Below are 13542 nucleotides of genomic sequence, written 5' to 3'. Positions count from 1 at the left end.
CAATGAAAAACGGAGAGGGAATGGATGTATTCTGCACCGTTAAATCAACAATATAGTAATAAGGAATACTGAAAACACCCGACATGCAACGATAATGATAAGACGTTTCCCACGTGGGACTTCCTGTAGTTATGGCAGATTTTGTCACCATAGCAAGCCCTGTATCTTAAGGTAGCCCCTCCCCTTCTGGTGACACAACAGAGACAGCAGCTACACATATTTATTCTTAACATTTTAAAAACTTGTTTTTGATGTCGGGGACATTTCAGCAGGCAAAGAACAAGCATGTGGGCCGAGACCAGTAGAACCCAGAACCAGGGCAGGTGTGGACTGAGACCCAGTAGAAACCAGGACCACTGAGACCCAGTAGAACCAGGACCACTGGGAACCAGGAGACACCAGGACAGGCCCAACAGGTCTACCCCACATTAAGCGAGTTTCCAGAGGGGAGCTGTTAAAACGCGACGCTCCGTACTTTTACAAACAATTGAAACAAACGGAGAAGAAGACATTTGTGAAGCTGCCGTTTTTTTTTTTTTTTTTACAATGATACAAACATCGGTACACAAACTTCTTAACATTAGTTCAAAAATGTTGCCCGCAAAAAAAAAAAAAGACAAACCAACAAAAGATAAATAAAAAGCAGTTAAAAGTGGCGTATAGTATACAGCACTGGTCCGGGGACGGTCACCCTCCGTCCTCCTCCATCACTCTCCATCACCATCCTCCTCCTCCTCCTCCTCCATCACCCTCCTCCTCCTCCTCCTCCAGCATCCTCCTTCACCCTCCACTCCACGGTGGACTTTACACCGGCCGGTGCTGAGGACACAAGCAGACAGAGAGGGGTTAGCTAGTCGGGCTAACCACCAGGGCTAACCCTGGCGGACAAATCAGGTTAGGTTAGTCACAATAACCCTCTCTAACTCAAGCTAACCCCCACTCTAACCCTTTGAGTAAGGGTTAGTCACACTAAACCCCACTAACTCACACTAACCCCCACTCTAACCCTTTGAGTAAGGGTTAGTCACAATAACCCACTCTAACTCACACTAACCCCCACTCTAACCCTTTGAGTAAGGGTTAGTCACACTAAACCCCACTAACTCACACTAACCTCCACTCTAACCCTTTGAGTAAGGGTTAGTCACAATAACCCTCTCTAACTCACACTAACCCCCACTCTAACCCTTTGAGTAAGGGTTAGTCACACTAACCCCCACTAACTCACACTAACCCCCACTCTTACCCTTTGAGTAAGGGTTAGTCACACTAACCCCTACTCTAACCGCTTTTGAGTTAGGGTTAAACACTAACCCTCACACTATAGAGTTAGGGTTCGTCATCCACCTCAGAAGAGGCAGCAGTCCTTGAGTTTAGATTAGTGTTATAGAATTAGGGTTAGTCACACTAACCCTAACCCTAAAGTTAGGGTTAGTCTCTCACCTTAGAAGAGGCGGCAGTCCTTGAGTTTAGTTTAGTATTATAGAGTTAGGGTTAGTCACACTAACCCTAAATCTAACCCTACAGAATGAGGGTTAGCCACTTACCTCAGAAGAGGCCACAGTCCTTGAGGTTGTTCTTGATGATGACGTCGGTGACAGCGTCAAACACAAACTGGACGTTCTTGGTGTCGGTGGCGCAGGTGAAGTGGGTGTAGATCTCCTTTGTGTCCTTCCTCTTGTTCAGGTCCTCAAACTGACACTGGATGTAGGCCGCCGCCTCCTCGTACGTGTTGGAGCCTGTTCCCACGGCGACCGCATGACAAACAGAAAAACAGGAAGTTAGACGACAGGAAGTGTGTGTGGTGAGCAATCTGGAGAGAGTAATGTGGTGAAGTGTGAACCGGTTTACATATGAACTTGTATGAACGAAACAATAATCCCAAGCCAAACCGAAGTGTTTATCCATTTACATATACATCAACCATATCAAGCTTTGATCTTATCCATCTCAACTCAACTCGGTCACCAATTTTAATAGACCAGGTGAAACTCCCACTTCCCCTAAACACACCACTAGCTCGCTAGCTTCAGCGGCAGGTCGGCTGGCCTCTCGGAGACTCGGGAGCACTCTGAGTTCATTTCTTCTTTTGGTCAGGGCATTTGATTTATGGTTAGCCGTCAGGGTGTCAGGAGAACGCAAACAATATGATAAAACATAGCCTGCCGACGGTAGCCTCAAGAGTTCAAGCTGAAAGAAGACAGAACTGTGCGATGTTCCGCCTGGTTAAGTTAACTGGTCAGTTCATCTCAGGAACCATTGGAGCCGCTGCTGCCTTGCTCACCGGCGTATTCTGGGTAGCAGATTGTGAGGGGGCTCCTCCTGATCTTCTCCTCAAACAGGTCCTTCTTGTTGAGGAACAGGATGATGGATGTGTCCGTGAACCACTTGTTGTTGCAGATGGAGTCAAACAGCTTCATGCTCTCGTGCATCCGGTTCTGGAGACGAGTTTCAGAGAACACGCATCTCACTTAAGGCACTCAGACCATTATACCATTATAAATATACACTTAGACCTTTATACCATTATATATTAGACATTTATATATATACAATAAGACCATTATACCATTATATAAATATACAATAAGACCATTATACCATGTCATTTGCATCCTTTTAGACTCAAAGATTACTTAATATATAGATTTAAAATAAATTAGTAATGGTGCTAGATGGTCTAGGAACCTAGGGTCTAGGGCACAGGGACTAGTGTCTAGTGTCTAGGGCCTAGTGTCTAGGGACTAGGGACTAGCCTAGTGTCTAGGGCCTAGTGTCTAGGGACTAGGGTCTAGGGCTGAGGGACTAGTGTCTAGGGCCTAGTTTCTAGGGACTAGGGTCTAGGGACTGGGGACAAGGGTCTAGTCTAGGGTCTAGGGAGGAGGGACTAGGGTCTAGGGAGGAGAGTCTAGGGTCTAGGGAGGAGAGTCTAGGGACTAGGAAGGAGGGTCTAGGGGACTAGGGTCTATGAAGTAGGGGACTAGGGTCTAGGGTCCAGGGTGGAGGTTCTAGGGACTAGGTTTCTAGGGAGGAGGGTCTAGGGAGGAGGGCCTAGGGTGTAGGGGACTAGGGTCTAGGGAGTTCACCTCCAGCTGAAGGCTGCTGGATCGTACCCGATGTCGGCCCCCCCCCAGCCCTACCTGCTCCATAGTGGCAACGTGTCTGAATCCAAACCAGCAGCCCTCGATTCACACATTCAGACTTCAAACCAAACGATGACCCAGAAGCCCCTCACCATCTCCTCGTCCTCCGCCAAGCACCAGGTCCGTAGTCGCTGAGCGCCACGCAGAAGATGATGGCGGTCACGCCCTCGAAGCAGTGGATCCACTTCTTCCGCTCCGACCGCTTGCCCGCCCACGTCAAACATCCTGGCGGGGGGGGCAAGACAACGCAAGAATGAGAATCCTAGGTGATGTGCATATATCTATCCAACCCTTTAGATAAGGTACTATAAGATCCATGATAAGAGCTATAGCGTCCATGGGGGGATGGACTCTTTTACAGGTGGACCATTTGTGCTTATTTTCATGCAGGCTGTCAGACTGTTTAGATAATTGTACACTTTTGTATAATATTTTATTTGGACGTCGTAGTTAAGGCGGGCAAGCGTTGTGTTGCTTAAGCTGTTAAGTGCTGTGGGAAACCCAGGAGCGGTTCTAGTTGCCAGCTAGTAGCTATCTTGTAGTCCTCCTCAACCCAACCTGTAGAAACACGTTCCAAACACATATACGATCAGAGTATGTAGTCAACGTAAAAGACATGAGATCAGCACAGAAATCTGCCCAACGTCTCTGATGCTCCGTCAGCGAGGACGAGACAGAGGAAGCTGTCTCGACACGTTTCAGTCTGCTGCTAAACTGGTTGTGAGCAGATTCTCAAACACCAGCCACCCGGAGCATGTGGCGAAATGTTCTCGTAAGTGACGCAGTGAACCAAAAGTCAGAGAAAACATTTCTAATGCAGAATGCAGGTTCTGGCAAAAGGAAACCCAATCAATCAGCTGTCACTGTGGGTTAGAATGATGACACGCGGTGTACTCCTCCCTCCTGGTGTCACAACAGGAAGGAGAACAAACAATCGCTCTGTAAAGAGGAAGTGAAGAGTACTTGAAGTGCAGGTCCTTGAAGGTGAAGTGGGTCTCTACGATGCCCGTGGTCTTCACTCGGGTCCTCAGTACGTCCTGCTGGGTAGGGATGTAGGTGGCCTGAGATATCCTGTCCAGATCGTTCAGATAGCTGAGAGAAAAGAACAACAAATAAACAAACAAACAACATTATGAAGAATATTGGGACATTATGAAGAATATTGGGACATAATGAAGAATATTGGGAACACTATGAACTATGAGAAAACATTGCGAAGAATATTTCAGCAATATTGAACAGAGAAGCCATAAAAATTCCTGAATCTTAAAACGTGCGTGTGTGTCCTTGTGTGTGTGTCCCGGTGTGTGTGCCTCTCTGTGCGTGCGTGTGTGTCCCTGTGCGTGCGTGTGTGTCCCTGTGTGTGTCCCTTTGTCCCTGTGTGCGCGTGTGTTTGCGCGTGTGTGCGTGTCTCACTAGGCGGCGGAGTCGTTGAGCTGGTACTCCCGGGAGCGGCCGAAGCAGGCTGTGACGCCGCCGTCCTTCCAGAGCCTCTTCATCACGCCGGCCAGCTCGGGCGTCATGAAGCCCTCCTCCGCCGAGCCGGCCAGGACGAAGAGCTGCCGCGCATCGTCCTGAGGGGGAGGGGGGGGGGGAGGGAGGAGGAGGAGGAGAAGGGAGACGAGGAGCAAGGAGAAGAGGAGGAGGATGGAGTGGCAACGGGGGAGGCGGAGAGAGGGAGGAGACAGGGAGGAGGAGACAGGGAGGAGGAGACAGGGAGGGTAGACAGGGAGGAGACAGGAGACAGGGAGGAGAGAGGATGATGGGAGGGGGGAGGAAAGAATAAAGAAGAGCGGATGGAGGATGGAAGGGGACAGGAAGGAAGAGGAAACAGGAAGTAAGGAGACCGGGAGAGGGTTATGGTCAGCACAGGGAATCATCTCCAACCAAACCCTGTTACTAAGGCGCCTTGAATCCAATACATGAACTACACCCCCAATAGATGAGACCTACACCAGAGGGGTTACATTGAGCTTTTTGTTTACTGCCGTCACCACGGCCACAGGAGAATCGCCAGCATTAGCCTCGGCAGTAGCTGGCCATCAGCCAAATGCCAGGCCAGCATTACGCTAGGCTAAGTTACGCTAAGGCCAAATCAATGGTCATCGCACAGTGGTTGGCATTTCATCTTTGTACAACAGTACTCGCATGGTGAAACACTACACCAGTACTCTCGTTACCATGGTGAAACACTACACCTTTACTCAGGTTGCCATGGTGAAACACCACCTGTACTCAGGTTGCCGTTGTGAAACACTACACCTGTACTCAGGTTGCCATGGTGAAACACCACCTGTACTCACAGCTCTGATGGAGTCTCCGAAGTCGATCTTCAGGCGGCCCATGGCTCTGATGATGGCGATGATGGACTGGATGGTGTTGCTGTAGACCACCGCCTTGTACTGCTTACACTCCTCTTCTGAGTAGCCCGCCTCGTGGATGATCCTTCACAGGGTCAGGGTCAGGGGTCAGGTTTAGGGTCAGGGTCAGGTTTAGGGAGCGTCAGCCACACACCACTTTATTTATCTTTAAATGGACCGATGGATATTTGTGATCAAAGGAACAACCGTACAACCATACTAAACATTCACCAGTAAAAAATTAAACCCCTCATCCCAGTGAAACACTGAAGAATCCCAGAGCCCTCGGAGCTGCCATGGAGGCTTCTCTGAATATTCTCCGCAGGCTGCGTCTACAAGCCTGGCTAATGAGCCACCAAGAGGGGCTCAGTGGCCTGGGTGGGGAGGGACGGAGCAGATGCAGCAGGGGTGTGAACTCACTTCATCTGCTTCACGATGGTACTCTTTCCTGATTCGCCGGCCCCTGGGGAGGGAGGGGGAAGAGAAGGAGGGTTAGGAGACAGAAGACATCCAAGCACCAGGAGGTCGTGTTATTTATTGAAGTTAAAACACAGGGTTAGGGTAAGTTTTTTCATTTGGGTGAATGTTGATGCACTCTTAGTGGTTATAACCGTCAACTGGGGACTTCAGTAACCAGTTGGGTTGCATCAACTGCGAGGCTTCCACCCACCCTACAACAGGTGGAGTAGAGCTATGGCCTCCACCTTCAACTGGCTCATCAAATAACTGAATGAGCACAAAGTCGTACCATGTGAACCCGACCTGCTGAACCAAACAAAAGGCGGAGGCTGATATGTGACCCCACAGCCCCCACCCGTGGAACCAGGTTGTTCCTGCTGATAGCACTCTGGCTAGCCGCGGCGGCGGGCCTTGTGTCCGCCGCTAAGAATACTGTTAGCTGCTGGCTCACGTCGACTGACAGGGTGATACCACGACAACGGGGAGAGAGAGCGAGAACGAGAGAGAGCGGGACGGGGACGGGGGGGGGTTAATGGGCCCACGGTGGGAACGCCTTGTGCCTGACAACCGGCGAGTGTGCCGTTGGAAACATCTCGCCGCCATGGCAACGGGCTCCGTTTAAACTCGGAGGAGGTGGAGCGAGACCTGCGCCACTGAGGATGGCGTGCGATAGAGCAGAGCCAGCTCATAAATTTAGGATGGGTTTATGCATTATGGTTAATGAGCGGGATACCCAAGACCTACCTGCTCCTAGATAACACTAAAAACGTATTCACTGGAGTGACTTTGGATTTCACACATGGGAGCCTGACACTGATTCACTGCTCTCATCATCCCGTACCCTGCCAGCCGCTCTGCAGAGCACAGCCAGTCAGAACGAAGATTGATGTGCGGCTGATGTCATGATGTCCGACAGACAGGCTAGGCTCCTCGTCCACAGCCTCGCTCTGGACCTCCAGAACACATGAGAACCAGGAAGGAGCAGGGTCACAATGACGGCTGGCCCAACCTACAAGCCCCGCTGGGTGTGGTGGATGTGGATGTGGATCTGTGGGGCAGATCCACTTCCTGGTGCCTCCATGTGTTGAAAGGCCAACCTCCCTGGTCCAGAGAGGAGCAGTAGGGAGAGCCATCATCAGAAGAGCGTTCATCAGAAGAGCGTTCATCAGAAGAGCGTTCATCAGAAGAGCGTTCAACAGAAGAGCGTTCAACAGAAGAGCGTTCAACCAAGACACAGAAGAACGAGGCAAGCGCGGAATTTTGCAAAGAGCACCGAATGCGGTGGAATTTGTTTGACTCCCGTCTTCCCAGAAGCCCCGTCCCCCTGACACCTTCAGCAGCAACCGGCTCAAAGCCCTGAGGACACATTACTTTAATTATGGGTCTCAGATCGGGCCCTCGGGGCTCCCAGCAGGGTGGAGGTGAGGATGCTACGCTGGCAGGTTCCCGAGCTGGGAGCCCGTTGTGCCACCAAGGACATCTCTCCAGGAGGCCGGGGGGAAGCTACAAGTCAGCGGACGGATCGCACTGGGGAGCAGCGCTGCAGGCGCTGGGTCTCCCCTCTGATCCGACAAAAACAGCCCCCTCGGGTACATTCAACTGCTCAACACAAAGTGGCTCACAATGCTCACAAGAACACCACGTGGTGACACCCTCCCCCACGGTTTTGCCTCCAACCCTGTCTTCCAAATGCAAACCCTGATAACTGAAGACACAATAATTAATGCCAAGGACATCTGCGGCAGAGGCATGGTGAAACCGACTTATGTGGCGAAAGAGCTTCAAAGTAACCCCAACCCTGAAGATAGAGTCCTCGTAGGAGAAACCAGGAGGTAGAAAACAGGTCAAAGTCTTTCAACCGAAAGAGGAACAGAAAGGAAAGGAGTTTGCAGAGCTGGTGGACAGCGAGATATGTGTTCACTAGTGTGACCTGATCGGTCCACCATCCACTGACCTCATGGAGGCGTGGCCTGGGGAGGACCAGGCCTGTTCCTGATTGGATACATCTGGTCACAAGTGTAGAACCACGGACAGGACTGAGGTTCTTCGTGTTGGGGGAGCCGGGGACAGGATCCTGTTTCACGCCAACTACTTTGATCCAACCATAACTCCACCTTCAACGCCATCAGAACCTGCACCCATATATCCACCTTCAGCACCACCGGAACCTACACCCATATCTCAGCCTTCAACACCAACAGAACCTCAAACCACGAGATGCTTTCAGTTCCTGGTGGTGATGGAAACTATGCTGAAGAATGTCCGGCCCTACCTCTCAGATTCTTCTCACAGGAGATGAAAAACGAACGACTTCCTCACCAGATGACATCACGTTTCTCTACTTCTCTCCAGAAACTTGTGGCTAGATGGGGAAGTTAAGCACTCAAATATGACAGAATAAAGTCTGGTTATATTGGGGCATAAAAACTGATTTATTAATGGTTGCAAACTCGTCCAGTGTGAAAAAAGAGAGCTACCCAAAGACAAAACTCAAATCCCCACGGTGTACGTATCGTTACAACAGGGGGATTATGAGACAATGAATCCCTGTTTAGTGTCTTCTACCGAACTCTATTTATAGTTACACACAAGGCTGCAAACACTCCTATTATATGGAAGAGAATCTGCCAGCAGACGTATTTAAATAGATTATTGTATTTTATGAGTTCATATTATGTTATGAGCCACCATGTGCGGTAGCTCAAGTTTGCTAAGCTACCTAGCTCCATACCATCTGCAGAATAACATCTCAGAACAGTTGTGTAGAGCCATGGAGAGCTTGTTGAGGTTTACTCTGCACTTTACAGCCCCTCCCACAAGCTGAATGCTTTGATCGTTCTCAGCCACACTTGTACGTTGCCGTCTCGGATGTCTGCTGATCTACTAAAATGTATGTGCCATAGTTTCCAACTCACAAATGTAAACCCTTCACCCACCCCACTCTCTTCCTCCATCAGGCCTCTTCCACTTGGTGAATGGTGGACCATTAACTCCGGCCCACTGTCTTCTCCATCCTCGTTGATTCCCGGTTCCCCTCCAGAGAGATGAGCAACAAGCAGCTCTTCAGGGACTAGAATTGATCTGCCAACCAACCGATCGATAGATAGTCTGTTCCTGGCCGCGGTGGTGTAGAGTAAGATGTCTTTGCATTCACAGAATCAATTGAAACGCAGGGAAACTGACTTTGTTTCAAAGTTCCTGTCAGCGTCTTAATGGTTACATAAGAGCGACGCCAAAGTGGGTCACGGGAAAACCTCAATGAAAGGCAATTAAGTGACAAAAAAACGAGGTGAGCACAGAAAGGCTGGGAAGAGGTCAGAGGATGTGATTAAAACCTCTTTTTTGTGCTCAGTCAGAAGTCAACTTTAGAAGGAATAATTAGACCGGAGGAGATTACCTCTATTTCTGCACTACGATATGAATAGTAAGTAATTACGGCAGGGAGATAAAAGAGAAGATTGGGGCCAAGATGACGAACACGGCGCAGGCGTGAAACACGGTTCTCCTCACTGACGGTTCTCCTAAGGAATGGTTCTCCTGGGAGGTACGCGCTCCTTCTGAAGGGTCCTTCTGTTGGAACGCGGTCCTTCTGGTGGAACACAGCCCTTCTGGAGGGTCCTTCTGCGTGAGGTCCTCAGCTCTCCCCCCAGAGGTAACGAGGGGAGGAGCGTGTTGGAGCAGGTCTACACGGGAACCAGTTCACTCTTAATGATTCCAATCAATTCTCAGGCCACTGGAGGACTAAGGGTCCGCCTTGCACAAGCCAGACTAGGCTTGGTGTAGATCCACAAGATTGTCGCCGATCCAAAATGGATGCCAATAAAACCAACCAAACCGCCCCAGGCTCTTCCAGCAGATGCAACAAATGCCCTGGAATCTGACATGCACATCTGTTGAGGTCATGACCCCGCTACGACCTTGTCAAACCCAACTCACCAACTAACCACACATTAGGCACATTTTCTAGTAAACACTTAAGCATTCAAAGTTGACGATATATGGAATCAACCGCCAATAATAAGCTGAATCCACTCCAAAGATCCAGAGCGATGCTCATTTATTCTCACGGTAAACAAAAAAAACAACAAACCACCCTGGTCTCCAATTCACTGATGTCAAGCTTTTCAATTTTTAATGCATTGCTCACTAGCACGCTGCTCGTGTTACAGTTTCCTTTCTCCCTCTCTACCTGGGTGACTCAACAACTATCTGAAGAAGGTTTTCCACCAGGGGTGTTCCACAAGATAGCATGGAGGCAGAGTAAAGTGTGTATAAGATGATGTCCTTTTTATATTTGAAAAAGATATATGTCAACTGATTGCAATAATAGAAAATCCCAGAGGCTTATCCCAGAGGCGATTACGTTCATAACCAGGCTACCACCTAGAACCGTCCCTCTGGTAACACCAGGTTAGGTTATCACCTGCAGCAGAGTTGACCCTATTCGGGGTCACTTGTTGAAACTATCTTGGATTTGACTGCTGTTGTTGTAATTTTGTGTCCATGTTTGTTATTGGGGCCAAACTAAGACTCGCTGGAGGAAAAGTGTCACTCTGGGATCTCGCTTCTGCAGGATCTTTCCCTATTGTCGTTTCAATCTCAAGCCTCCTCAGCCGGTTATTTCAGAGAACACTGAGCTACGCTTTCTGCATGAAACAAGCTCCAGCTCCAGCTCTCACTCACGTTTCCAACAGTCTCAGAAACTCTACTCTCTGTGTGCGGTTGGAAACAACGACAAACAAAGCGTGATCAAGCAGAAGGTAAGAAAGTGAAACTCCAGACCAAGCCTTCAGAGGACATGGACGGGTGCTACACGGCCCAAAAGATTACATTACAATACAGAATACTGCTGCAGTGTTCTGCTCAGTATGGGACCCCTGTCAGAAATGTGGTCTTTAGAACCAAGTTATTCAAATGAGGGTCAAGTGTTGATTAGCTTTCCTTTCAACGGCCAAATGTTGGCCATTGTTTAGTCAAAACAAACCCAGCCTATTTGTGTGAGGAAGCTCAGCTGGTTCCTCCAACACCAACTGCCTGCTAGAAGGAACTTGACACAACTTGCTGGATTTAAAAAAAGCAAAAAACAAGCCCAGTCTGGTGTGTAAACCCTGGAATGTGTTGATGTACCTGCAGCTCACCAGGGATCGGTTTGGCATTTCAGAATTCAGACAAACAATCAAACAACATAATGACAGAACTATGGATCAGTTTGAACAGAGCAGGCTGTCGGACACCAGGCCTCCTGTTCAAAGCGTCGTGGGGTTTAGATAGTTTGTCCTACTGCTGACCCACATAGCTTGTGTGCATGTCAATATTTCCCACGCTGGCTATCCTCTGGGGGAAAAGTTTGTCCACCGACAATCAGCACGGCGACTATTTACAATGTCAAGAAGCAGCCTGGGTTAGGAAATAAAATGGTGCTGAAATACGCAAGAAAAAATTAAGTAACTCTCCATCCTCCATGAGTCACAACTACCATACGATGCAACATGTGTTGTTGAGTAACCAAAATAGAAGTCCAGAGTCAGGCTGCTGAGATTGTGTGACTGCATTAACACTTAAAACAATATGAGACTTTATACATGAGAGTAACTTTCTGACTGAGCTGGTGGGCGGCCTGGCTGCTCAGCCTTCAGGTCTTCATGGACCACAGATATTTGGCTGCACTGCACTAAAGCCACGAGGAATTGGGCCTTTGTTGGAGGACTTAGTCCATGACAATAGTCCTCACACATGCTTTGGTTGCCGGGACCAAAAGCCTCTTCTTTGTTTATGAGTTGGGTGTTTGGCCCGGGGCCGGTGTCAACGTTACGCCCCTCACACCACCTCCACACACTGAGGCCCTAGGCTGGAAACCGAACGCAGAGCAGAACCCCCGGACTTACCGGCAGGCAACAGAAATAGCAGAGAATGTTGTAACGAATTGTGAATTCAGATCTGTTGGCTTATCTAGGTTCTACTGTCTGTCTGTCTGTCTGTCTGTCAGGACTTCAGGTACACAAGAGGAATATGGATTTCACACAACCAGAATTACCAGAACGTCTTCTTCTCTCCACCTCCCTGCTTAGCCCAAACATGTAGTGAATACCACAACCATCAAGTTGGTCACATCTCCTCCTCTCCTTCCCTCAGCCCTATATCTCCTCCACTCCTCTCCTCGTCTCCTTCCCTCAGCCCTGTTGTCTCCTCTCTTCGTCACCTTCACTGAGCCTCCTCCTCTCCTTCCCTCAGCCTCCTCCACCTCTCCTTGTCTCCTTCCCTCAGCCTCTTCCACCTCTCCTTGTCTCCTTCCCTCAGCCTGTCTCCTCCTCTCCTTTCCTCAATCCTTCTCTCCTCCTCTCTTACCGAGCAGAAGCAGCTTGACCTCCCGCGCCGCCTTCTCTCCGTCGTCCCGAAGGTTCCTGTCGATCATCTTGCTCCGCTCCACGGCCGCCTTGTCCTCGGTGCTCAGCGTGCAGCCCATCGCCGCGTCCTCTGAGAGCCGATGCAGGAGTAGAAGGTAGAAGAGACGCTACGTCCACAGTTCCCTCATCCAACGAGCGGCTTCTCGGAGACCCCCAACACACACACAAACACGCACACACACTAACACACCCACACACGCGCAAGCCCTATGCGTCCGGTCTCGGCGGGGAATGAGCTCCGTCTCGATGTGAAGAGATCTAGTTCCGTGTTTCTTCTGGTGCGGATCCGTCCTCCAGTCGGCGGTTCTCCTCCAGATGTTCCCAGAGCGGCTCCCTCCTCTGTCTCTGCTCTGTCTCCGCTCCGCCGCGTGTCCGCCTCTACCCGCTGCTCCGCGAGTCTGAGTGGCTGATTACCCCCACCCTGCTCTACCCCCACCCTGCAGCCTGCACTACCCTCAGTCAGTGGTAGGAGGAGCTGTGTTACCTCCAACCTGCATTACCCTCAGTGAGCGGTAGGGAGAGCTGTTACCTCCACACTGCATTACCCTCAGTGAGCGGTAGGGAGAGCTGTTACCTCCACACTGCATTACCCTCAGTGAGCGGTAGGTAGAGCTGTTACCTCCAACCTGCATTACCGTCAGTGAGCGGTAGGTTGAGCTGTGTTACCTGTGTATCGGCTGTAAGCTTCAGAGTAAAAGCCCCCTCCTTTACTTTGGTAACCAAGAGATGACCGATCTGTTCGTCTAATAATTTGACCGATTTATTTAATAGGCAACTTTATTAAAAATACTTTATTTTAATAGATATTTAGAGATATTTTCCCTTTTTACTCTCCAGACTTAATATATTGTTCGCTTTGTTTGAGGGGATCTATAATTTGTTATAAATAATTAAGTAATACCTAATATTAGGTATATAATATAAATAATAATATAAGTATTGCTGATGTTTCCACGTCAGACTGATGTTTTGTGATCAATAAGCTTCTATAAACAGTCCTAATGATGAGTAATTATATATGTTATTAATAAATTCAAGTCAAATGAGCTCTGAAACAACATGGAAATGAGGAGGAGATCATGGAGCACCTCCACCTAGCTAACCACCACCTAGCTAACCACCACCTTCCTAACCTCCACCTGTCTAACCACAACCTGTGTGTGCGTGTGTGTGTGT

At 49.3% G+C, this 13542-nt stretch overlaps 1 protein-coding gene across 1 annotated transcript; it reads right to left on the bottom strand.

Moving 5' to 3' along the window:
• Positions 1–1548: 1548 nt before the first annotated feature.
• gnai1 (guanine nucleotide binding protein (G protein), alpha inhibiting activity polypeptide 1) lies at positions 1549–12780 on the bottom strand. The gene is given in 10 exon segments (XM_030342157.1): positions 1549–1739; positions 2285–2438; positions 3236–3265; positions 3268–3345; positions 3347–3368; positions 4107–4235; positions 4560–4717; positions 5447–5588; positions 5924–5966; positions 12308–12780. Coding segments are annotated over 10 exon segments (1065 nt in total). The 5' UTR covers positions 12426–12780.
• Between the last annotated feature and the right edge of the window lie 762 nt (positions 12781–13542).

Source organism: Gadus morhua, chromosome 19 (assembly GCF_902167405.1).
Source record: "Gadus morhua chromosome 19, gadMor3.0, whole genome shotgun sequence".
NCBI lineage: Eukaryota > Metazoa > Chordata > Actinopteri > Gadiformes > Gadidae > Gadus > Gadus morhua.
Note: the sequence above shows the minus strand (reverse complement) of the source record. Positions and strands in the feature narration are given on the sequence as shown.